The following is a 27,743-nucleotide window of genomic DNA, read 5'->3' as shown; positions in this document are numbered from 1 at the left end:
CCTCTGTAATGTTATATTCTGAATAACTTCAGAATATTTTTATTATGTAGGAATTGGGAATAACAAAAATCGGCGGCACACATCTTGGTGTTAGAAGTTGAGAAATTAAACAACAAACCCATAATTCATATATGTAATTGCTCTGTACTCGGACCAATATGCCATACTCAGTGATTGGCGCACGATATTCAGCAACATACGCATGGCGAAAATGATTAGCACGGTTTCATTGTTTTATAATAATATTGTAGCAGTGACGTCCCTAGACGAAATGCCGCCCCTGGGCAGCGCCAAAATGCCGCCACATTTTTTATACAGTATTTTTTATCATCCATGCACGTGTCGTTTCTGGTCACCATCGACCTCGAAGGGCAACAGAAGTAAACTAGACATCGCGAACTCGACAAAAAATACAGTATTGTTAAGGCTATACCTCAGTTGAGGCACGGTCTAAAAAGATCGTGGCTAGGCGATGCGCGGATTGCGGGTCGCAGGTGCAAATGACGCATGTCAAATGAAACATAATTTGTCATATAAATCCAACATGTGTTTCATTCATTCAACATTCTGTTTATTGTTCTATCAGTAACAATAATAATATATTCATTGACATGTTTTCTTTTTAAAGTAAATGGGTAACGTTTTTAGTCATCTTTACACGATTTAAGAATTAATACGCCCGTTGCCATCACGAAACAAATATACGTGTCTCCAGCTCGACGTTCTCTCTCCGAATGGCAGCGAGTCCAAAATTTCGTCGCGCCTATAGTTGAAAATTATTTGCCGTTTCACCTTAAACTGATGTATCACCTTAAACCTTTTATTTCAATTAATACATTTTGTTTCCAACCAGTGAGCTGAATTTTTAATGGAAAGATATTTCTTTATTATTAAGTTTAGGTAGGTAGCTATTTCCGTATATACCAAATGATTCTCGTCGATTTGCCACCCTTCGTATAACTGCCGCCCCCAAGTGACGCTCAATATGCCTACCCCCACGGGACGTCACTGTATTGTAGGTTCATTTTAAGTAAACTAAATATATTATTGTCAAATTATTCAAGTAAAGATGACGTGACCTACGTGAGGATGAGTATAAATATGTGGACATTGTTTTATAAATTCTAAAAATAGGGTCTACTTAGCGTATTCGGTGTATTTCCTTGTATCTAATTTATAATTTTTGTATTTACTCTTTCTACTGTTTTCTTATACCACATGTATTTCGTTTTTAAATATATTTCTGTTTAAATACTATTTATTTAATTTTAAATGTCATATGAACACGTTAAGTTTATAATTTGTAAAGTTCACTATAAGTAAAATAAATAAAATTTGATTTGATATTATAAAAATTGCTTTACCACACTTGTTTTGCTCACATGGTGAACTTTTCCGTGAAATTACGTATTGTAAAACAATTTTTATAATATACGTGGTGAGCAGAATGGCATTTGGAAAGTGTCTACCATCATACAAGTGCACTGCTTGCATTGTTTTGAAACATCGCTCAACATTGTGAATCATATTTTTTCTACATAGGTTTTTAATATTATCACTCGCTTGTTGTAATGCAAACAATGGACGAATCATCTGGGGAAAAAAATGACACTCACTTTACTGTCGGGTCTGCCGAATGGCATAATCTGTTCTAACGCCATTACAATAAAGGTGATATTGCTATAAATTCCAGATGCTTTTTGTTGGGTCTGCCGGATGGTTCGGTTCGAACGGGTTCGCTCAAATGAACATTGACATTATAAGCACTGCTCTAACGCCATTACAATAAAGGTCATATTGCTATAAACTCCCGATGCGTGATATCGCATAATGGAATTGCGTTACGTCTACCTATACATGCGAATGCGCGAATTTACTTGCTGGCTACTGTATTGAGTGCGTCGTCCATTAATAATGTCAGTCATTGAATGCAAACCATAAACTGATATGTCCATAGTGCCAATATGCAATAGCACTGACAATTTGCACTGTATACGTTAGTTACAATATGTAAATTGTACGTATTACATTTCACCGTAGTACAATTCGCTGTGAACTTAATTTTCGAAAAGAGATGATAATATACTATACGGTCGTCTCTGTTTTGGCTAAATTGATTAATTCAAGAATGAAAACCTAACCTAACCTATCAAATAATCCAGTATATCGGCTATTTTCAAAAAAAATTTGCCGCTGGCTTCCTGTAAACCGACAAAAACCGTTTTTTATTTAGTCATGAATTTTATCTAAGTACTAAACGACCCAAAGAGGTTGGACGGTCTTTAATATACGACCATATATTTCCGATACAACATTTCACAGTGTAGTGTGATACGGTGAACTGCATACATACAAATTTCCGGACACGGCATATATTATGAACCAATCAAATCAAGTGCCAACACGATTGAGATGGTGGCTGAATCGTTCCATGTAATTTGTATTTAAAGTGGACAATTATTGAAACTGGTTGGGTCTGCGATACTTCTGGTGTAGTAGGTTTTTACAGTGAAGTGTTGAGTAGGTACTCAACCTGTCATTTTACTTCACATTTTCTTTGTTAGGCATCTATTTCATCTAATAATTATTATATCTTTTATAATTATTGTACTTTTTTGCTGTTTTTAATATGAGTAAGTATGCCCCCACGGTGGCCTCGCGGCAACGCCGTGGGTCCCAGGTTCGAATCCTGGGTCTGGCAAGTACACAATATATTGTTTTTGAGTGTGAGTCAGGTTATGGACCTAATAGGTTGAGCAAGTGGCTGATATCCATTTCTCGTAAAAAACTAAGAGGCCATCCATGGACTGAAACCGTACGCGGTTTAGATCCGTATGCCATACTAAACTTATAATTTTTGTTCATGAAAATATATGTTCACTAAATTTGTAAGTGTAAGTGTATGGTATAAACGGATACGATCAGATGCTTATAATATAGTTTGTGAAAATATATTTCCATAAACAGAAAAGATAAGCTTAGTATGGACATGGTTCTAAACCGCATACGTTTTCAAGCGGACAGCAGAGCCAGTCCAAAAACAAACATTTTCTTTCTTAACTTTCTTCTTTAAGCACTACGGTGCATGGTTGCAGCATCAGTCCCGTGCGGCTCCGTCTCGAGACGGAATGAGCACTTAAAATCACTTCTTTCAGACACGTTTAAAGCGTCATAGAAAGCGGCCGTGCATATCCACGGTTGTGCATATATGACGGGTGGTGGTGGGCACTTTAACGTAGTCCATGAATGGCCTAAAAATCTGTTAATACCACTGGCGAAGGGTGGAGGTAAGCTATTAAGATCATCCATAAATAGTGCACACTAAACTTTGTCAGTCATAGGTATTTGTTTTCACTGAAATAAGACTACAATTTACAGACGGTGTTGATTAGTTTTTAAAATTCAATTGAACCATGCTATAACCAAGCCATAATAATGAATGGTCAAAAAATACTGGTCTATCTATAAAATATCTAAAATTATGCAATTAAATCATACATAACTTCAGATATTTTATAGATAGATTTTTTTTTATATACTTATTATAGTTTAGTTTAATGAATTTAAAAAAATGAACCAACTATAGGTATATTGTGTAATATGTATTCTTCTTTCGACCATGTCCGAACCTAATAGGATCATATGTGCCTCCACAGAGTAGAGGTTTGTATTGACAGATTTTGTTTTTTACGAGAAATGGATGTCAGCCACTTGCTCAACTTATTAGGTCCATGCCCTGACACACACAAATTGAAAAACAATATGTGTACTTGCCAGACCCAGGATTCGAACCTGGGACCCACGGCGTTATAGTCCAACGAAAACAAATAAATATGAAAGAAAAAGTGTGCACAATTTTGTCGTATCGCCCAAAATATAACAAAACTATTATGGTTTGGTTTGGGCAGGGTTTAATTGGATTTTAAAAACTAACTAACACCCTCTGTAAATTGTAGTCTTAGTTCAATAAAAACAAATACGTATGACTAACAAAGTTAAATATGCACTATGTATGGTGGATCCAGCCTACCTCCACCCTTCGCTACTGGTTAATACAAACCTCTACTCTGTGTAGGCCCATATGATCCTATTACGATCGGAAATGGTCGGTAATATGCAGTCGTACTATTCTCATTTATAACCATTGATGTACTACTGGATGAATCATATGCTTCTTAAAATGACGCCCGATTTTCAGCGCTCGGCCAGTGTTAAAACTTACTGTTTTAATATCAGCGGACTTAACTCGATATAAGCTCACTTAATATTTGTCTCGAAAACGACCTGGCAATAATTATGAGTAAGCCCGATCTAGCTTGCATCTTACTCTAACTAATAGTCAGCGCACGACGACTTGCTCTGTCCGCTCAGACATGAATTTTTGGTAGCTTGCAAGCTTTGGGTTGCAGACACCCTTAGGATCACTATTCCAAGAACGCAAATTTAGTTTTACAGCCAGGGCAATACGGGTGAAATTCGGGAATCCATGTTAACGGTCGTAACGCATTATACCTACAAGCAGCGCTCGAAATGGAAAAGTTCACGAACCGGAGCGCTCGACAATTTTCTGAAGATATTACATAGTTATCAAATTTTATGTGTACTTCATAAAAATAAATGTGTTAATTTTTTTTACATGGCCTATCTAGCCCAGACGGTCAAAATATTTTTTCCACGAGACAGAGCGATAATTTTATCGATGTCACGAACCGGAACGGCGCTCCGGTGCGTTCCGGTCCATTTCGAGCCCTGCATACAAGGAAATATTATAAGACGATATTCGTAATATCTTCTTTTGTGGTACATTTTTCAAATGACACTTGTATGGGAACTCCTCATCTAGTAGTATATCAATGTTTATAACTGAATTTATATTATTAATTGTCTTTATATGATTTATGCACCATTTTTAAACATACAAATCAAGAAATAACAAACATTTTTAAAAATCTTTATTTTGTTAAAATTATAAAATATATATTTTATGCATAATATACAATAGGTAATATTTTAAACGAAAACTAGATACCAACTAATAATTATTATTATCAGTAAAATGTTTGCATTTAGATTATAAAATAGAAATAAATAACTATTGATTATTAGTAAGCAATTATTGCCAAAATACAAATATCAAAAATTGATGAGTAAAATAAAATGACACTTGGTACAATCATGTAATTTAAAATTTATGTGTTGGTACCTACTGCTTTTACAAACTAAATAATGATAGATTTAAGTACAGTCCCACAAACTTATCCGAAGAACGAACAAAAATTAAACTACTGTGACGCCATATTGAATATGTCATTCCACTATCAGATTCTGTTCGGTCTGTCCAGTTGCGAGTCTTGATTGGGTAGTTTTTGACTGTGGCTCCTCCATCAATTCTTCAGATAAGTTTGTGGCACTGTACCTACCTATCTAAATAAAATAATATTTCCCCAACTGATGGAAATCATTCATCGGTTGGCATTTTCCTTTTATATAATGGTATAATATAGTGATTCAATCAGATTTTATAGTCTTCAAGAGCAATAATATATTCTTTTTGCAGTGAGTGATCCTACTGTTGTCGTCCTGGTGCAGGATTCCTGGGGTTCTGGACAGTCGTGTCGGTGAACCGGATGGTGACATCTTGCACGATCATGTTGGGGGTGAGGAAGTCTTCCAGGGTGTCGACGTTGTCGGGTGCGAACCGGTCGAAGGGGTAGCCCATGGACCTGCGGTCGGGCCACAGCTTGTCTTTGATGCCACAGTAGCTTGCAGCGTCAGCACATGCGCCATCTAATGTCTGCTCAACCTAAAATGATCAAAGAAAAAGAACATCTCATCAATATTTGAATAGAAGCCAAGTAGTAGGGTTATAACCGGAGCCGTAGCAAGGCCTTTTGGCGCCCAGGGCAAGGGGCAGATTTTGCAATAAAAACGTATTTCCTGAAAATAACAATTAACCAAAAGATCTCAGACCTTGCCAGCGCTCAAAATGGAAAAGTTTACGAACCGGACCGCTCCACGGTTTTCTGAAGAACAATACATAGTTATCATAGCTAGAAGACAGTTATCAAATTTTATTGTGTATTTCATAAAAATAAGTGTGTTAGATTTTCTATTAGGTATATGGCCTATCTAGCTCAGACGGTTAAATTATTTTTTCCACGACGCGGAGCGACAATTTTACCGATTTCACGAACAGGAACGGCGCTCCGGTCCATTCCGAGCCCTAAAACTTGCTACAGACAGAGCACGGTCAAGTTCACCATGACTGATCTGACCAGTGGTTTTCACCAAAAACTTTTTAACGATAAGCGATTCATAATTATAATTATTGATTTATTCTTTTGAATCATTTCAACTAAATATATAGAATAATCAATATTATGTTCATGCTAAAATCAAACTTTTTGCAGTTTGCATGAAGTAAATTCATTAATGATACGCTCATAGCTCTTGTTTCGGTTATAGCGTTCTCTATGGAGATTATTAGTATCTACTTAACTATCTTTTATTCAAGGTTTAAGAATGTAACATTCTTTTTTATTGAACATACATAATTTTGAAAACATTTCTGAGAAAACAGTTTATTCCATGTAGACAATTATAATAAATACCTTTTTCTGTCGGCGCATAGGCTTTTCGATACAATAATAATTGTTAATTTAAAATTTGAAATTTTCATACATTTTGATGCATTATTATCACAAAGTAAGATTATATTAGGTAATATTAGGTTAGGTTATGTTAGATTAGGTTAGGTTAGGTTTGGTTTGGTCGAAAAAGAAAGTTATAAAATCTCACGACGGCATCTGCGGCACATTTACCATGCTTTTTAATCTTTAAAACTTAATAATTGTATTAAATACCATTCTTCAATTATTTTATCGTATTTTCTACTTACGTAAATTATTTTTGTTTTGTTACACCAAAGAAGTATAACTTCTAACGCACGTACATAAATACACGCACCAATTGTTTTTGTTAACTTTTCGGTAGGTATACTAACGCTCGCTTCACATTAATACGGTTTTGACCGTACGGCAAAAAATCGAACGGTCAAAATCCGAATGGCAACAAGTTCTTCACGCCCACAGAACAGATAATAAATAGAATACCGATAGACTATAGTCAATACGCTGCACGTTGAAGCAGGGTTTTTAAATGTGTGAGTGTCCTACGAAAATGAAACACGCATTATGCACGTGGAATAGTGTGAGTAATACACCAACATTAAATGAGCGTAAATGCATGAACCGAAAGCAGTTTTCAGTATTCGACGTACAACGTACTTGACACGTGTGTAAGTTTAACCCGGATCCATCCTTACTCGAGACGGTTACCTGCTATGGCCTTACCCGTCGGGTATTTCAGTTCGCATTATTTCTGAGTTCCCTGTTCACGCCACTAAAAGAATGTCGCCTTTCGGTTTTTTGCCGTACGGTCAAAACCGTATAATGTGAAAGGAGCCTAACCCACTCTTTCCGGGGTATCTTTTTTCTTATCATTGTAAATTTCTTTATAGCAGGTAAGAGTTTGTTCACCTTTGTAAGTCTTTCTGCATTTGGGTAGGTAGATTTTTTTTCCCATCCCATGTATTTTTATTACATCTGCGTGTGTTACAACCAAGGTCTGAACAAAAACGATGCATGAGTGCGAGTGAGAAAGTATTCGGCACCCTTATAATCTCTACGACACGCGCTAGAGTAAGATAAAAGGTCTACATATGTTTGAGTTAGTTTCCAAAAGTATCGCCGACAAATCGTGGTGAATCGCTTCACGTAGCGTCGTAGCTCGTGTTGCTGAATTGCTATTTTTTGTGTTAAACATAAATTCAGTGGTAAATATGTTTAGTTACGAGAGATGGATCTGTGTGTTGTATTAAAATATGGTAACCGTACTGATAAGCAAGAAAATGGTATTACGTTTCATAGGTAAGTTGATACATGTTCGTGATAATTTATTTGTATATTATTATTTATTTTAATATCAGTGACCTAGTGTTTCTTTAAAATAACTTAAATTATGGATATCCTTACCTAATAATTGCATTTTGACCGCTTAAAAATACTATATAACGTAACAAAATAGAAAATTATATTTTAATTCTGAGCGTCTAGTGCGAGCACTTTTGGCGAGCACTAGCGAAATGGTCTATGGTCTCGAACATTTGTAGACGAATGCGTTCGCTCGCCCACAAACCAAACGCACGGCACGTGGCTTCATTTAGCAATGCAACGGGTGGCGTCTAGATGTACTGTAAAAAAAATAGGAAGCAGCCCTCGTAAGTGCGAAATGTCGTAACTCGAGTAATACCTGTATTATGAAAATTATTGAACAGTAGGTACCTTATCCAGTTCATAGTTGGAAATCATGATAAACAGTTGGCAGGCCATTCCCGCCTGAGTTCCCCTCGGCAACAGCACATGCTGCGGCCATCCACAGCCGCAGAAATTGAAGGCGTCATCCGTCTGCTGACCCGCCTCCAAATTCCTGAAAGTCCTCTCGAAGGGGATCGTCACCGACGACTCGTCGGAACGCCGGATTATCTCATTCTGGCCGGGTTGGACTGTAAATAGAACCTATTTAAGGCCATTTTTCTAGGTTGACTTTATTCTAATTAATGCAAGGGTAGAGAGTGATGTAATCCTCAAAAAGGGAAAATTGTTTACTCAGAATAAGTTGAGAGTACTAACTCAGGAATATACCAATATAAGTTAGGCATTACAAGCTAATAGTCAAGTTTAGACTCTATTTTTTCCGCTGATTACGAATATGCCAGGTGCCAACCATGGGCAAACGACGCCATCTTGATATTATGGCGTTTTTGGGGAATATCTCATTTACCATTATTCATAAAGAAATTGTACTCGTACTTTGAGATAAAATAAAGATCATTAAATTTTACACAAAAAAGGTATCTTACATATTTTTGTTAATTTTAACAGTTTTACCACAAATCGAGATATTAATGTTAGCATTTAGTTGTCTTCTCATATTTTCGACTTGTTTTGACAAAGCAAATAATCCTGTTTGATTCCTTGTATCATTCTCAGCCTGTTTCAATTCACTACTAGATTACTCAAGCTCAATATACTCTTCTTGGTTACTTGTTCTTCACTACCATGTGAGTTATGTAGTACTTACGAGTAACGAAGAACTTGTCCATCTCAATGAACATGAGCCTCTGTTCCCTGAAGGTCCACGGAAGGCCGCGCTCATCAAACTTTGGCGATAGGAAAATTCTCACAGTTCCCAGTTTGGCTTCTCCAGCATTATTGGCATATATCCTGAAAACAATATCATATATATTTTATATATCTTACGCAGTAACTGAGATGCGCAACCGTGATAATATCAGTGGTGATTTTTATTTGACTTTTATTGTCTTGACAAAATTAATTGAAACGCCTAGTTTCAAAAGCCCCTAAAACGATTTTAAGTAGTTCTGAGAAAAATGAGAAAAACGATTTTAGGTAGTTTTGAGAAAAATGAGAAAAAACATTTACCTATTAAATCTGTAAACTTTAGGTATGTATTTATTTTTTAATTCGTTTCATTCTAAAGAGTATTTTGGCTTTCCATTTTAGGGGTATTTGAAAAGCACAGCCAACCATTTTAGCGGGTTTTGAAATTTACCGTAATTTTTTATCATACGTATTGACGGTTTTTGGCGTTTGAAGTTTAATCTTTGGCCATCATATAGGTAACAAAAATATCCATCTAAATACATATCCAACTCAAAAACCGTTTTAGGGGCTTTTGAAACTAGGTGCTTCAAATAACTGATTAAAATAATTATATTTACTTAATTTAAATGTCAATATTTATTATCACCTATAGCTGAATGGAGTGTGGTTCAGATGAGTGGCTCGAACATAGAGTCCCCCTCCAGGGACAAAGTCGAGTCCTCGTGAGAGGTCCAGGTCGCTCTGCATCCAGAAAGTTTCCAGGAAGTTAGCGGTACCGCCATCAGGGGTCACGTCAATGGACGACAATGTTATGTCAGGGTTATTGAGCTGCAACAATTTGGATAGTTTTATTAATGTGAATATTTAGAATAGATCCCATTTTGTGTTATGATGTTTATGGAATAAACGTGTTCTTTTTAACACACCAATCAGAGCTGTAGAACGCTCAATTTTTTAAAGGTATGGTTCTGAGTTTGGTTCCAACAAATAAAAAATTACAATCCTTATTCACAGTTCTCGTTTTTTAAGAAAATATGCTTACCTAGTTCTAGGTACATTATATATATTTTATTTTAATTTTAAAACTCGACAAGCATCATCATCATCATTAGGGACGCGACAACTCGGTGTGGGTCTTGGCCTCCTCCAACAGCTCCTTCCACCTGTCCCTATCCAGTGTGGTCGCTTTCCAATTCGGTACCCCCAGAATACGGCAGTCACTGGCAGCTCCATCCAACCAGCGAATCTTTGGCCTGCCTCTTCTTCTACGCCCTATTGGATTGCTGGACATCACTCTCTTTGCCGTTTCATTATCATTCGTACGGTGCACATGACCTAGCCATCGCAGTCTCCCAATCTTAATTGATTGAACTGCGCTGCAATCTTCGTACAGCCCGTAGAGCTCAGCATTATGTCTTCTTCTCCAATTGGTACCGTCCCTGATCGGTCCATATTATATACGGCGGAGAATTTTTCTTTCAAAAATGTTCAGGGCTCGTTCATTTCGCAGAGTTAATGTCCAGGTTTCCGATGCGTAGATGAACACTGGCTTTAGAAGTGTCTTTTTGTGTAAAGAGTGCTTTTAATTCGGCGAGATAGTATGCGGGACTTGAAATGTCTTAACAGGCCAAAGTAGCATTTATTCGTAGACATGATTCTCTTGTTGATTTCTTCTGTAATATCATTATGTCGAGTTAAAAGAGAACCAAGGTATATGAAACTGTCGACCGTATCAAACTTGTAGGCACCAATATCTAACTTTGGTGCGCCTTCTCGTGGTGTGACATAGACAGGCATGTATTTGGTTTTTGCCTCGTTTATTTGTAAGCCCATTCTTTCTTCCTCTCGGCTTGACGAAAATTCGACAAGTGCGTTGTTATTTATTTATTTATTTTATTTATTATTTTTTTAAGGCTATACTTCAGTTGAGGCATGGTCTAAAAAGGCCGTGGCTAGGCGATGCGCGGATTGTGCAAATGATACGTGCCGAACGAAATATAATTTGTCATAAAAATTCAACATGCGTCCATTTAATGTTATGTTTATTGTTATATTATTAATAATAATAGTATGTTCATTGACATGTTTTCTTTTTAAAGTTTTTTAGTCATCTTTACACGATTTAAGAATATATTCCTCCGACGCCATGACAAAACAAATTGACGTGCGCGCACCTCGACTATCGGTCTCCGATTGGCAACAAGTGCGAAATTTCGTCGCACCTATTGTTGAAAATTATTTGCCGTGTCACTGATGTATGGTCTTAAGACAAGCTTATCAAATGGACACCAAAATTTGTAACCTATTCAATCTCATTAGTAAAAAGATTTTTGTAAAACATAACATTACAATGTTTGAAAACATGGTACTTACCATTTTTTTTTTAAATAATTGATGATGATGATTTATTGCCATAATTAATATGAATATTTGTGTGAAAATCGGTATTTTTGACAGAAAATAAGTCGTGTCGAAGCGTTGCCGAGCGAGAGAAAGCGATCCAACAGGCTTGATGTAAGTGAAGTCATGAATAGATTCGGTACCTAGCAATAATTAAATACACCCTAAGAGCCTAATGCAGAATTCGTACTTAAGGTAAAATTGGTAAGTAACCGAAAACCATCTGGTAACTATAGACTATACAGTTAAGGAATCCTTAACCATAGACTACTTTTGTTATGAACACGCCCACTTCTGTATTACCATTTACCACTGACAGCTGCTGTCAAAATAAATTCGCGTGTGCAAATATTCAAGGTTAAATAAATTTTTGCATTATTTAGATTTAATTCACACGAATTGTACATGGACTGATAGCATAATCCTTTCTTCAATTACTCTGAAATTATTGGGTCTGTAATAGTAATTGTAATTAATGTGTGAAAATAGGTGACTATCATCGCACTTTGAAGAAATAACATATTTCAGTTTCTGTACAAAAATAATATCTAAAATAATAAACTAAGCATATTTTGCAGTTTTAAAACTTTTGAGTTATACTGCGTGTACACATGCATGAATTTACTTGCACCAATAATGTGTTATCGCGATAATAACTGTTTACACGTAAAAGTGCTGACTGTTTCGCCAATCTCATTCTTCAAGAGTAAGCGAGGCGCGATGTTGTCATTGTATAATACTATTTGACAGGTTCTGAAAATCGGTTAACCCCAAAATGAGTGGTGCAGTTCGTTTTTTAACCGGCAGGTTCGCCACTATTGTTCTACTGCGCAGGCGCAGATATCGCACAGTCCAATTGTCGTGTCAATCCATACATGCAATCTTGCAATTTGCACGATAATACGTGTTTACACGTCATGCATTTTTTTGTTATGGCTGCGATAATACGTACTGTCAGCAGTAAATACATGCACATGTAAATAGAGTACTATGTTGAATATGACAAAGTGTTTCACATTATTATGGTTATTTATGAATAGCAAATTTAGCTTACGACAGCTCTGTTGTAACGTGGAATGGTTCCTTTGTAGTCCTGGAACATTTCATCAATATACGCATGCCAGCGGAAGAAGATTGGATCACGCAGATCAGTTGCTGGATCTGCCATTACGGCATTGCGCTCCTGCAATAACAAAATTTAAATGTTATAATCATCGTCTGGAAACCTTCTTAATAAATAAACAGTCTTTATTTTAAAGTCATCCTTTTTACGATTACTTAATAAACTCACATGATAGACCATTATTTCAAACATTTTAACAACTTCAAAGTCAAATTACTCAAAACTAGTATTCTCCAGTAAGTGTGTTCTGCCAGAACAGAGACGATTTTTTCTTTAAATAAGTTATAAAATAATTATGATAATAATCCGCGCATTGCCACGGTTTTTACTAAATAAATATTTTTTTATGTTATGAATCTTGAAATGTTTTGACACAAGCACAATATGTGACAGCATCTACGAACCGTACGCCACTGATGCCCATAAATTAGATTTTATTTTATTTCATCTAAATATTATGTCAAGTGATATTACGTTTACCTACAGATTTTTTTTTAAATCAATTGTCATCGCATACTAAAAGGGTGTTGTCAGATGAGATTCAAAATATCAGTGTAGATTGAAAAAATGTATTAAAATCAGCCTGAAAAGGCCTTTACAGTCAGCAATGCCAATTTAGTGTTTATCTTGCCAGATCTAGCATTATTTGTCGATAGCTTGTAAAAAAATCATCTAGCTTATGGCCAACAACTTTAAATGTGCTGAAAATACGCTACATATTAGTTTATTTATTTTCATGCCCATCAAATTTCTGACTTTTGGATTCTTAAAGCAGGTAGGTCGGTACCTATTTTAGTAGTGTGAGAAATAAAACAACATAAATTAACACTTGAAACAATATGAGCATTAATTGCCTTGTAGTGAAATGGTATAATATAATTTAATGTGTGCTTCGGTATGTGACATCAATTTGACGATTATCGGAATAACAGGAAACGAAACTTGAACGCCGTTTGTTGTAAATTTTGAAATATATTTCTGTTAAAATGTGTGGTTTTTACACATAGACATTTTTTCGAAATTTGCAGTTTTTACGACACGCGAAAGTAAAGGTACTGAGATATCATTAGGTTCTGTGGTTAGCTCAAGATGTTTACTAGATGACTTACAAGCTACTACTATTACAATGTTCTACGTACAAAATTATTTACAATTTTAATGCTATAAAACTTAATATTATACTTGAAGCTATTGGTTTGAAATTTTATATCTAGGTACATATTATAATTATTATTCTAATGCCAGCGCTCCATTGGCGAGCCAAAAGTCCGAGGACAATAAATCGTCCGATTTGTCTATGCTCTGCTACTGATCAACGAACGAATAAAAAAGTCGAGCTGTCAAAAGTGAAAAATTGCGATTGTCGTAATGTCTTCCGATAATCCTATAATTTTGTATTATTTATATGTAAACTTGCATAAAATAATATAGCGGTAAAAACGACACACGGTTTATGTTTTCTTTATGAATTTCATACGTTCAAATAAAAAAATATTGGTAAATCTCTCATTTTCTAATGGGTAAATTAACAAATCAATCAATAAAAATATTTAAAACAATTATAGATTTTTTCGTTCCGAATGATTGCGTATATTATGTCAAATCGAATTTTCGTAGTGATCGACGGACGAAGTCTGGCAACTCAGAGAGTAAAATATCAAACATGTTTGAAATCCAACGAGCCTGGTCTGCGGATTAAAAAGTCCGCAGACCTGGGGTGCTCCACGCGAAAAAAAAGTCCGAAGACTGTAAATCGTCTGACTTGCGTGCCAATGGAGCGCCGGCAGAAATCTAACATTTTCTTTTTTATCCAGATAGCCAAGTGATACGTCATAAGTCTTTCTTGTTCTGTTAATTGACTAAGTGGCCAAGAGCTTCACTTTTAGGCCTACAAAACTTTATTCCAGCTTCCCATTTAAGACGGTAAGTCCAGGAGCATGTCAGTACGTATTGAATTCGTTCTTGGTAGAATAAGTAAATTTAATTGAAATTCTATTTTCACAAAATCTAGCGTTTTCCCTGTCAAATAGCTTATTTTCGTACTCCGTCTGGCATTTTTGTCAATGACAGTTGGCAACACTCTTTTATGTTGTAATCTCAAAAGTTTCCTTAAAAAACCAAAGAACCGTTAAATCAGTTCAAATGACGCACCATACCCGCCAAAAATAATTATTGAAGCTCAACAACAGATGAACAAGAAGAGTCACGTGAATACTCAAAAAAGACAAGACTGAAATTCCAGTATCTAGCTAATGTATTTCAATGGCGGCTCGCTGACGGCAAGACTGGAATGTCTCAGTTTCATAACGTTTGCAACCGAAACTGGAGACGCGACATGCTAGTCTCCCAGTCTCTCAGTTTCAGTCACCCATAAAACAGTGGTAAAAATATAAGTAGATTTGATGAAAAATCGTATTTTCTTACCGAAATTGATAGCACTGAACTGAACTGAACAAGAAATAACAAACCAAGAAGTCAAAATTTAAAGATGGGCAAACCGATATTTAATTTAAAATATGTGGCAGATTTTGAGAAATACTCCTGCCTGTATAATTACAGGCTGCCAGAATATTCCCGTAAAGATATTACGAAAAAAGCTTAGAATGAAGTAGGAAAGACAATGGGTTTGACAGTTTGAGGTTATGAAATTATTATGTTTCAGTAACGCGGTGTGCGAAGCATCAGTCACTGGCCAGTTTATGAGTTCCATCACCAACCAGTTCATCAGATTTTAGTTTCTTAGGAAGGCCTAAGAGTGGTAATTTATAACACATGTTATATTATGATTTTTGATTGGCACTATCTCAAAATGAAGGACAATACTATTTTTTCGGAAAAGTGCTCAATTACTATGATACGTCTTATTTAATTCTTACCAAGAATCTGCCGTCCGGATCGTGGATGAAACCGAGGAAAAGATGGCCGAAATTGTGGACGTTTCCGTAATACGACGGGTTTATAGAAAGGCTGCTGGCTTCAATGAGGTCTCCCAGGACGTCGATGCCTTTCATCTCATCCAAAACGACTGTTTGCCCTTGCCTCTGCAATAATTCCAATTCATCTCTTCGAATTACACAAAAATTATTCCCATAAGTATGCAAAATAATAAAATTAAAATAAAAACTAAAAACTAGAAAAAAATAATAATCTGACTAAAAACTAATAATGACTGTAACATGAGAGAGCTTTACGAAAGCTCCCCCATGAGCTTTATGAAATTTTAATATCAAAATATTTCTGTAGCCTTATTACAATTACGTAGCACTAAGGTATGAAAAAGATGTTATTTTTCACGATCCAAGATAACAACTATTGAAAATAACAGGTAATCCGTCAATACCAACATTGAAGTCAATGACTCCAACAAACTTATTATGACTGGGAATAATCTGAGAAGCTTAGGGTCGTATGCATGAGATTCCCAAATACTTTATAGGCTATATACTGCTCATTTGCATGCATGAGTGCAGAATGCAGAATGCTTCCAATTGCATATTTTAATGCCAGATACAGCAATAGGTACCTATCTTTGAGGTCGTTTAGCGGAGGAATTTTATCGTAATCTTACGTAAATCCATCTTATCTCTCCATGAGAAATACTGAATTTTATAAGCGAAATACGAGGCATTGTGTCAGTTACCTACTATCTAGATTATAGACTATGGATCAAAATTATACGTATTTTGTAAACAGCACGATTAGGAACTGTTTTTAAAGTTTTGCAAATGTTTTACGGAGTTTACAAAATGAACGAGGGCCTCAAGCAAACGTTTGTTGTAATAAATGCATTATTAAAATGACATTTGAAAGTGACAGATGAAGCAGCCATTTTGAATGGCGTGTGACGTCAGATTGCTTACGTCACAAACAGTGCAATACGCTATATGGTGGAACATCGGTTAAATAGCTTATAAAGAATTTGGTAATCTCATACATACGGCCCTACAACTACCTAAGACTACCTAAGACTGTGTTTAAAAATACTTAGGCTGTGAAGATTCGACATAAATAGAGCACACTACATTTTGTTAACACAGACATGGTACCTCCAAACCAACCCGCCCCCCCTCAGCACTAGGTCTTAAGGCGAATCCTCTACCTACCAGGCCTGCGATTTCCTAACTATCGACTCGTGTGTCACCCGACGACATGACGTAATTGTGACGTAAGCCAATACACCCTCGAGGCAAGCCGCCCAACGCACACGGCTCACCATAGATATTATTATGCTGAAACACCTATTTGTGTATGGGGACAATGGATAACGCCAGTATTTGAGTAGCGTTAATTTCTCGAATGCTTTGACTCACTCCGGTAGTACGTCACAATGATGTCATATGACGTCATGTCGACCGGGCGACTACAACTCGCAAGTTACAATATAAGGCCCCAGAGGCACCTAGCGGAAAAATACTAAGCTTGCAATTTGAGACATTTTTTTGATAATTTACAATTTAAACTGAATTAATTAATATTTTAATAGTATATAGAATGTGAATTTGTTAAAGGATCCCATCTTATTATTACGTATTATTTTATAATCATATTTATTATTAAAATTTAGTTTATTAAGTTTTCTATAATGCCATGAAGAGATTTTTGACTAATTCATAGTTTTAATATTTTTTTTATACTTATAAATACATATTTGAATAATAAAAATTGGGTTTTTTTGTTCACGCATGATATAATTACAAGCGATATCAGTCGATCGCCATGAATAATTTTATCAACTAGTCGATCCTAGAAAAAAAAAAAGTGGCCACCCCTAGAGTCGTCGGGTGTTACTTTACTATTTACCGACTAAGTGAGAAACAGATATGCAAATATTATTGTTGCGGTCATCGATTTAAAGAGTTTGCTATAACTTGATACTATGGAAATGCCTATTAATTTAATTTCTAATATTTAGGATGAATTGTTTATCGCTTTATAAATTATCAAAAAAATGTATCAACTTGTAAGCTTCATATTTTTCCACTAGGTGCCTCTGGTAGGTAGAGGATTCGCCTTAATTGAGTGTATCACGAGGCCCTACGTTTGGTGTGAAGCATCAACAGTTGTTTACCCCTGGAAATGCCTCAGGAGCAGTCACCCAAAACTGAGGTCACCACGCTCTCAAGTGAGCTTTGACTGAGTTTAATGAAAAATGATATTTAATAAAAAGTGCCATGGGAGAGAAAGCCACGGAGACTTAACAGAAATAAATGAATTTAATGATATATAAGATACGAAAAACAACGCTAAAACAATACAGACAAACAAAATTATGTGAAGAGATCTTCACGTCCGCAATATGACGCTGCAATTTTTTTCAAATGCAATATAATTGGCCTTTGGGGCGATCATGCCAGACGGCCTTGACCATCTCTTCCCTCTCTTAGCACATTCTCGGACATTCCCAGAGGGTGTGGTTTGTATCCTGTAGTTCTCCGTCGGAACTCCACAGCCTACCTCCAACCTTCGCCACTGGTTTATTCTCCCGTCTCTTGTAACAATAATAAACTTCAAATACTTACGTTTATCACCATGCCAGTATGTATGGCATCATATATTCTCTTGATGTAGGTTTCAAGCTCGTTGATGGTCATGGTCATTTCATCGACAGTCCGGTTCAGGTCTTGCATTACCATGTTTTCCATGCGCGGAGCCCAACTCCTGTCCTTGCATATAAAAAATGCTACTATATTAGTTACTATAACAGTTAACTGCCTCAATACGTACATATGATAATATTTATCACGTTAGTCGTCGATAGCCGCCTTGTAAACAGACTAGGGAATCCAATCCCGAGCCAAAATTTTTATCCCGGGATTTCGCACTGGCAGTCAGACGCGGTTCGCGTGCCAGAACGTTAGTGGCGTCTAGCTGGTTAAATGAACGTATTTATTATTTTTCTGATGTTCTTACGATTGCGTATGACAACAAAAAATGGTTATTTATTATCCGTGAGCATCCGGTGAACCCCCCTGTGACATGTCCCGGTGCACTCACTTACATAATTTTGTACACATACTAATTGATTGTGATAGATAAAAAAATCAATCCCGTAGGTTTCGGGATTATGTTTACTAATCCCGGGATTCATAGGTATCGAAAATTGTCCGGGATCCCGGGATTGGATTCCCTAGAATAGACCCACTGGAATAGAAAAAATAATATGCAAGTTTGACAGATGCGGGATTCGAACCCTCCTTTCATACAAAGGTAAATTGTAATCTGAAGATGAATAAAATATTTGACACTTAATATATTGAAGTTGGGAATGGATATTTGGAATTGAAATTTGATTTGAAGTCTTGCCTGGATGCCGAGATGGAATCGAGCTTGGGAAAGTAGCCCTCTTTGATTGGTTCACGGAAATTGTTGAATTGCTTCACCCTTGGCAACGTGTTTGCTAGACGCTCAAAATTGTACCTGTAAAAAAATATACCGATTAATCAATGTATGTACCTACACGGTTAGAAGAACAATTGTAAGTTTAGTGTGCACTATTTTTGTCAGATCTTAACAGCCTACCTCCACCCTTCGCTACTGACTTCAGCAAACAAATAATAAAATGAACGTATCGACATACAGTAGAACCTCGATTATCCGGACTAATTGGGGATGAAGATAGTCCGGATAAGGAAAAATCTGGATAATCGAAAAAAAATCATAATTGACAGGGAAAGACAAGTATATTAAATAAAATAAAATAAAAAATAATTTTTGATTAAAATTTTACCCATAAAAATTTTATGAGTAAATATTATTATATTTATTAAATGACAACATAGCGTCTCGCTCATTCTTGAAGAATGAGATTGGAAAGACAGTTAGGACTTTTACGTGTATGTCACGGTATGCCAGAACGTTTTGTATGGCGGCAAGTTTTTTAGCAAAAATAAACCTTATTATTTTTTTTTTTTTGTAAATATATTATATTGAAAGTTTGTCATAAACACTTACCAATCATATGCTAAATGTCTCATTATTGGACCAGTATTCTTCCGAATTTTAAATTATTCAAAACCAACGCCTGAGACTGGCATTCTGTCTTCAAAGACAGGCGAATAAGTTCGCGTTTTTTGTATGGCCGGTGCTGTACGCCTGGCCATATCCGCGAACTAGATAGATTTGGCAGAGAACCAGAATACACACTATTGCTGCCTGTAAATCCATGTACGTGTACAGGCGCTATAAAGTTGCATTGTTGAAGCATGGTAGTTTCCACTGATTTTATTTTAAAAGAAATTGTATCAGAAAAAGAAACAGTAAATTTTTTAATACCAATGTCCGATCCTAATAAGATCATATGTGCTCCACATGGTGGAGATTTGTATTAATAGATTTTTGTGATCCATTTGCTCAACCTATTATTAGGTCCATACTTTGAAACACATCTATATTTATATATTATCTATATTTCGTAATACACGTCGTTTTTCGTAAGAACAAATAAATAAAGTTATATATTTACCGAGCCTGGATCTGTTCGTGCATATAATAGAAGAGCTCGCCTCTTCGATCTTTGGCCACGACGATTTGGTTGTTGGACTCGAAAGGGTAGACGAGATGCCAATGCCAATGATGGAGGTTGAGGCCGATGTCCTCCCGCCAGTACGCCACGCGGTGCTCCTCGTCCAAGTCTGACGCCGAGTAGTCCTTGGGGATCACAATCGGCGCCTGTATTTCGGACAAAATATCATCAAAATACACCACTTTAGTTTCATTGTAAGTTGAACAGGTTTGTATTCGAAATGGTCAAATATGAATTAATAAAATAATACCATCCACTCATAAAACATTTGAGTCTCAGGGCTTTTCTTAGCAACTTGGTTACTGCCAAACGTTGGTAAGTCTCGAAGTCTTATTATTGAGTAATTGCAATTTGAAAGTTTGACATGCCCTCTAAAATCAGGCATAATGCTAATTTCTTTGTACTTTATGTTCAATATTCATTTTCTATATTGGATGACCTTGAATTTTTTACTAGCATACCTTCATATATAGAGACATAATCCATTGTCAACTCTAAATAGCTAAGTTATCGACTTACCATCTTTTGGCAGCAACACAACGAATGTATATTTTTTAATAATCTATGGCAGTGCTCCGCAACCGGTGTGCCGCGAGACGATGCTAGGTGTGCAGCGGTGCAATAGCCAAATTTGCGTACATGGGTGGTAATATATTTGAGCACCTGCATGAACTTAATAAAACAATGCAAGGTCAGAATGAAAATATATTGACGTGCTCTGATATATTAGCAGAATTCAAAAATAAACTCGAACTTTGGCAGAAGACAGTTAAGACAAGGATCTCTACAAATGTTCCAAAGGAAATACCAGACCACCATTGAAAACAAGCAATCATTTTTGAATCCGTCTCAAAAACATTTAACTTTACTGCAAACGAAATTTCATCAGTACTTTCATACAATCAATGCAACTGAATACGAAACCCTTTTGCAACCAATGCCGAAAATTCTATAGAAGCGCTTTTCCTATACATTCGAGAGGAATTTGTTGAATTGATAAATGACGGGACGCTAAAACTGAACTTCGCCGATGTCCCATTGGTTTTTTTCAGAATTTCGGTTAATAAAAAATATCCTCGGATTTCCGACAAAACTATCGCAGTTCAGCTCCCATTTTCGAGTCAAAAAAAGTCACCTGCGGCGCTATTTTACTACGTCAGTATTAATATTTTAAAACATCTTTTTGTAGGATACAATTTATTATTATTATGTCAATACTCGACAAATAATTATTCCTAACCCGACTTCAACCTTAGCTATAGGTAGAGGGGCCTGCCAAAGATCTTGGCCTGGGGTCCTCCTTCAGGATGTGGGGTCCATGTTTTGGTGTATAAATTGTTTTACGTGTGATGTGCCGCGGAATTCTAGGAAGACCTTCGGTGTGCCGTGGGTGGGAAAAGGTTGCGGAGCACTGATCTATGGGATGGGACGCCATAAAGCAGATTTGTTATCACAAAATTATTTACCCGTAATTCGGTCGGAACCAGTTGTGCCTCTTCCCTGGCCTGTTGAAAGACAGTGGAATCGAAGAATCGATCGGGGAAAGACTGCACTAAAGTCGGTATACGAATTCCTTTGGTATCAGTTCTGTAAAAAAAAAATTGATGTAATTTACGATTCCTTTCGAAATCTTCACTGAAATCATTGCTTGAGACAGTACCTTGTAATATTATTTCATCACCATTGCTACCACTCTGGATCTATCCACTGCTGGATGAAGTCCTCACCGAGTTGATACTATTCAAGCTGGTTCTGTGAGCTACGTTGCCATGTACTTCAGCATAACTTAACTTAACTACCTGCCAAAATCATCCATAAATCAAAACTGCCAGTAATGCTAGATTGCATAATATGCCTGTTTGATCTTTTATCCAACCATTCCGTTTTTTATCCTCTTGCATCATACCCAACATGCACCTCTCCCATATGACACTGTGTTACTCTAATTTCATATATCTCTCTTTCACTGAGGTTCTATGTGTCTCACATATATGTGAATACAGGAAGTAGGTATACACCTGTTGAATACATCGTATTGTTTTTTAATTACACCCTACAACAGGCCACAAGGCAAATGTGATTTCTTCTAGGGACAAAATGTGATTATTGTTACGGTTGCAATTTCTTGACTGCACTTACATCGAGCCTAGTTCATGGCTTTCTATCGAGCGTCGCGCTAATTCATTGTGGAACAGAAGAGAAGTAGTTGTGAAACAATTACAGAAACATTAAGGCTTGAGAAAATCTCTAAAATATAGTGTGACCTCACAGGGATCGAACACGGAACCCCCGTGTGAGAAGACAGTGCCTGTGAGCGCCAAAGTTTTTTGATGAAATCTTTCTATCGAGCGTCGCGCCAATTAATTGTGGAACAGAAGAGAAGTAATTGTGAAACAATTACAGAAACACGAAGGCTTGAGAAAATCTCTAAAATATAGTGTGACCTCACAGGGATCGAACACGGAACCACCGTGTGAGAAGACAGTGCCTGTGAGCGCCAAAGATTTTTGATGAAATCTTTATCAATAAAACAAAATTTAAATAAAAAATCAAATAATATTGGAAGTTAATTGTTTACCTATGCAACATTGCAATCGACAGGCAATAGTTGTACATGGCTGGATTGATGCGATCCTTGCAGAATAGAGATGTCGATAGAAGATCGTCAAGGTTAGAGCATTCTGAAACAATTTATTTATGTGTATACTATGAACAATACAAATTATTAATTTACACATCCACAACATAAGAATGTTACTAACAAGTTGAGGTTCTTGCAGACAGATGCAACACAGGACGGATTACATTGCAATTACATTGCGACAGTGGTATATGGAAGCCAGCTCTCACATCAAAACTCGTCTTGCCTGCAACGTGCCGAATACGTCGATGTGACGTCATTGTTATTCACAAAACACACGTTGCCAAATGGAGCACAGCAGAATGGTTGAATGCGACTGCTTAGTTTGAAAAAAACATCTGTTGTTGCAATCGACAAGTCGCATGCTTCTCGGGCTCCGAATCGACGACGCCAGGATGTATACAAACATCTACGAATTGGTCATTCCTATACCGGCTCACCGATCGCTGCATCCAAATATCTATACTTTTCATAGGTTACGTGCGACTGTCGTTAGGTAGATCTGTGCGGTCTTCATATCCAACACAGGAGCGACGTTCTTGGAAGATTTGATTTATGGTTGTGAGTAGAGTTGGGTTTCGGGAATTTCCTGACGGTAATTCTCGAGAAATTTTCGAGATGAACACAATTAAGCCAATGTCGACTCAAAACGAGCACAATTTTTGCAACATCCGAGAACTTTGTGTCTCAAAAGCGTACGCGATTGTCAGACGCAGCGATTGACAGTCTGTGTTTTTTGAAATTATAGTTTAATAAATAATGTTTTGATTTTTTTTTGTTTTCCTACTTCTATTTTATTTGTCTTCTTACATAAATAAAAAAATCATATCTTTTTGGAATTTGTCTGTTTTTACACTGATTTTAGGATTTTTAAAGGTTTTTATTTATTGTTTTAATTTCTCGATATCTCGAGAATTCTCGAGAACTCTTTTCTGGAAATCCCGAATCTCGAGAATTCAAAATTTCATCATTTCGGGAAATCCGAAACTCGATATTGACATTTTCTCTGGAAATACCCAACAATAGCTGTGAGGCAGATGAGGTGAGTTTAGATGTGAGAGCCGGCGAAGCCTCCGCAGAGTGATGGCATACCGAGGAGCGTTACAGTTCAAAGTTCTACTTTTATATTGTTTTACACTTTCATAGTCTTTTGTCAGTGTATTAGATTTTTGGGTTGTCTCCATGTGTTCTTCCTAGAGATAATATTGAAATGTAATTATTGTTAGGTGTACGATGTCTGTCTGTTTACAGGTATGTTGGCATTATATGAATGTTTTGGTTCCAGTCAGCGCTCGAAATGGAAAATTTTACGAACCGGAGCGCTTGATAATTTCACGAAAATATTAACACTATCACTTATCTAATTCTATACATACCTATATGTATTAAAAAAAACGATTTTGTTAGATTATTTTTAATAATATGACATATCTCGCTCAGACGGTCAAATTAATATTTACACGAGACGGAGCGATAATTTTGGGGATTGTATGAACCGGAACGGCGCTCCGGTGCGTTCCGGTCCATTTCGAGCCCTGGTTCCAGGACAAATCTTGTTGGAAATGATTATGAATGTAATAATTAATAAAATAGTGTCATCCATTTGTAAACAAATGGGTTAACATGTTTCAGGGTTTATTTTGACAATAGCTGTGTATTTATTAATCCATGAAAATAGAGTAGATGAGGCTGTCGGTAACCTCCAAATTCCGTCATTTTGAGATAATCTATTAATCCAACTAACAGAAAAGACCTGAACAAAAACAAACCATAAGTGCGAGTGAGAAAGCATTAAACACGCTTGTATCACCGCAATATGCGTTAGAGTAAGATAGAATTTCTACGGCTGAATTAAATATTTTTCGTAAACGTCACCGGTAAATATTGATTTGAATGACTACATTCATTAAGTCATTGGACGCTGAAGATGCACCTGGCAAGTAGCGATCAGGCGGCCGATCGATGTAATTGCAATGCATTTTAAATGTGATAAAAGTAATAATCTACTCAGCAGTCAATGTGTTAAAAAACTGCGAGCACATGTTGCTGAAATTTATTGTTTTTGTGTTAAATATAAAGTTAGTGGTAATTATCTTTAGTTAATTTAGTACAAAATATGGTTAACTATGTTGTGTTTAAATTTGGTAGCCGTACTGAGGAGCAATGTGATAGTATAACCGATAACGTTTCATAGTTAAATTAATGATAATAAAATTAAGGTTCTACTGTGCTCCAATTTTATTACATTCAATATGAACATTAATTCAATTTTCATAACTGATTTAGGCAAAATTCATTAATCCAAGAATGAAAACCTAACCTTACCTAACCTAACAAATAATCCAGTATATCGGCTGTTTTCAAAATTTGTTTGCAATCGACAAGAACCGTGTTTTATTTAGACATGAATTTTATCTCAGTACTATACGACCCAAAGAGGTTGTACGGTCTTTAATATACGACCATATATTTCCGATATAATACAGCAAACAGCATACGTACAAATTTCCGGACACGATTTTTAAATGTTATACGTCATAAACTACAGTGTGGCAAAAAACGGTTATCCAGAATGTATTTAAATTTATTGAGTTATAAAAAATAAATAAGGGGGGATATACATATACCCCCGGAGCTGTTTGGATTTTCGACAATCGAAAGGTCTTATGCATAGCTTTTTTTAAATATTATTGTTCTGTGCAAGTTTGTAAAATGTCCACACATTAGACAAACCAGCACAGAATAATTATTGTCTTTTAACTGTGGTTTCTTAATGAAAAATAAAATAAGTATGTTTTTTAATGATTTCGATACATTTGTATAGAAGAAATTGAACCTGCCAAAAATGGAGCTTCGACAAACCAATCCTTCGTCAACGAGATGTTGACGATAATAACATGAAGTTTGCTATTAATGAATCCGCAATACGAAATGATTTACAGCTTATTCAAATGTTAGTCCATTAGTCCTTTTTTGCAGCTTCAGATTATTTAATTGTCTTTCATTCATACCCATGAAAACATCGATGAGACGGGACGCGAGACGACTGTGACGCGGAATGAAGGGGGAGAAGGCGACATCTCTGGACAGCTCCATGGGCAGGCTGATGTCCACGGGAGTCATGCCCGGTACGGGGACATGCTCCGTTCCTTCATCACCGAATCGGTTGGCCAGATCGACTCCCAGGCTCTGGTACCTGTCCGTCTGTTCACAAAATCATAATAAAATTAACCATATCAATAAATTTGGACGATACCTACACGGATTTGAGTGTATTTTTTCTATAACATTTGATGGCAATTTCAGAATTTTTTTAAAGCGGCTGAATCGATAGCCATTAAAAAATATATAGGTACTATGCTTTGGTAACAAGGTGGTGGACTACTTTAATGTCTCATTATATGATACTGTATGGTGTATTTTTGATTTTTTGTTATTATTCATCTAAACCAGCTTTTCTTAACCTTTCTGAGCCATTTCCCAAATTTCGGTACCTACTTAATAGATTTAGTTTTGCGACAATAAAATAACACAATATACAAACAAAAACTAAATTTTTAATTATCTAACTATTTTTTTATTCAACGAATAATTCACAAGATTTAAGAATGTAACATTCAAATTATTGAACATACATATTTTTTAAAACACTTCTGAGGAAATATATTATGTATAACCAATATAAAAAATCTTTTTTGAAACCCCGCAGGAATCGAACCTGCATCTCTTGTGTATCGCGCCCACGCACATAGACTAATATCCTAAAGGAGCCATACTTAATTGCGACACATTTTAACTAATGGCTTTTAATATTCACTGAAGCGTTTTCCAAATTGAGCCACTATTGGCGATCGGCTTTTGTATTTTAAATCAAAGTAGGTATTACTTTAATTACTAGCAGACGCCACGGATCACTCCAAGATTTTTTATTGTAACTTACTTGAACTTGCTAATAATTTTTAATAAACCATTTTTTTTATTCAACGAATAATTCACGAGATTTAAGAATGTAGCATTCTAATTATTGAACATACATAATTTTGAAAACTGTCTCACTTTTTTCTAAAAAGATTTTTTCTATTGGTTATACTTTCTCAGAAGTGTTTTTAAAAATATGTATGTTAAAAACTAAATTATTTTTTTATATATTTAATAATTATTCACACTTGCAATTATTCCTTTCACTTGAATATAGGTACATCGTTAATAAATTTAATATAACCTGTTGGTAATGTCTTGATTAATTTCAAAGTCGGTTGCTCTTTCATTGAAAGAATTTGAATCATTAGATAACATAATTGTTAGGATTAATTCGTATTAGTCATAAGACAGATCGGTAGCTTAGTTCCAATCCCACTTTTTTTAAATGAGGATTTGCAAAATTATATATTTTCAACTTGATCAAATCCGATAGATGTTGTCACTTACCAAGTAATTGGACGGCACATCGAATAAAACGTTTTCATTTCCCTTCAGCGTGAAGACAGGCTCAGATGGCCTGTCGAAAAGCAATTGCAGATTCCTGGCAGTGGTCGTAGCCATCGCGAATGAATGCACTTGGCGTCTGAACCGTTACTACGATCAAGGTAAATGGGTTCGATTAATTAAGCGCGATGCTAGATAATAGCATTTCCCTTCACTCACACGTTCAAAATAATCAATTTCCTGCCACGCTGAGTGCAAAACCACATTATGTATTTATGTGGTTTTTTTTAATACGTGACTATTTTTATTTGGGACAAACAAAGTCAGAGGTGTGCTGTGATCAGGACCGATCATTGATATTATACTACTGGATGAATCATATGCTTCTTAAAATGACGCCCGATTTTCAGCGACTCGGCCAGTGTTAAAACTTACTGTTTTAATATC

The 27,743-nt window shown here is 36.0% G+C and overlaps 1 protein-coding gene across 1 annotated transcript; it reads right to left on the bottom strand.

Annotated features, from left to right (window-relative positions):
- Positions 1 to 5,170: 5,170 nt before the first annotated feature.
- Positions 5,171 to 27,486, bottom strand: LOC147069777 (phenoloxidase 1-like). Its single transcript, XM_085950333.1, has 13 exons — positions 27,300 to 27,486; positions 25,883 to 26,075; positions 22,809 to 22,911; positions 21,697 to 21,817; positions 20,171 to 20,376; positions 19,012 to 19,125; positions 18,228 to 18,366; positions 15,585 to 15,749; positions 12,640 to 12,768; positions 9,832 to 10,013; positions 9,142 to 9,284; positions 8,343 to 8,563; positions 5,171 to 5,803 (listed from the first exon to the last, which is right to left on the bottom strand). Exons 1-13 carry the CDS (start codon positions 27,411 to 27,413, stop codon positions 5,567 to 5,569), a joined length of 2,067 nt encoding a protein of 688 aa, XP_085806459.1. The 5' UTR covers positions 27,414 to 27,486; the 3' UTR covers positions 5,171 to 5,566.
- Between the last annotated feature and the right edge of the window lie 257 nt (positions 27,487 to 27,743).

Source organism: Rhyacophila brunnea, unplaced genomic scaffold (genome assembly GCF_057557595.1).
Source record: "Rhyacophila brunnea isolate RB1 unplaced genomic scaffold, BYU_Rbru_1.0 scaffold_23, whole genome shotgun sequence".
Classification (NCBI taxonomy): Eukaryota; Metazoa; Arthropoda; class Insecta; order Trichoptera; family Rhyacophilidae; genus Rhyacophila; species Rhyacophila brunnea.
This window is presented reverse-complemented; position numbering and strand designations above follow the sequence as displayed.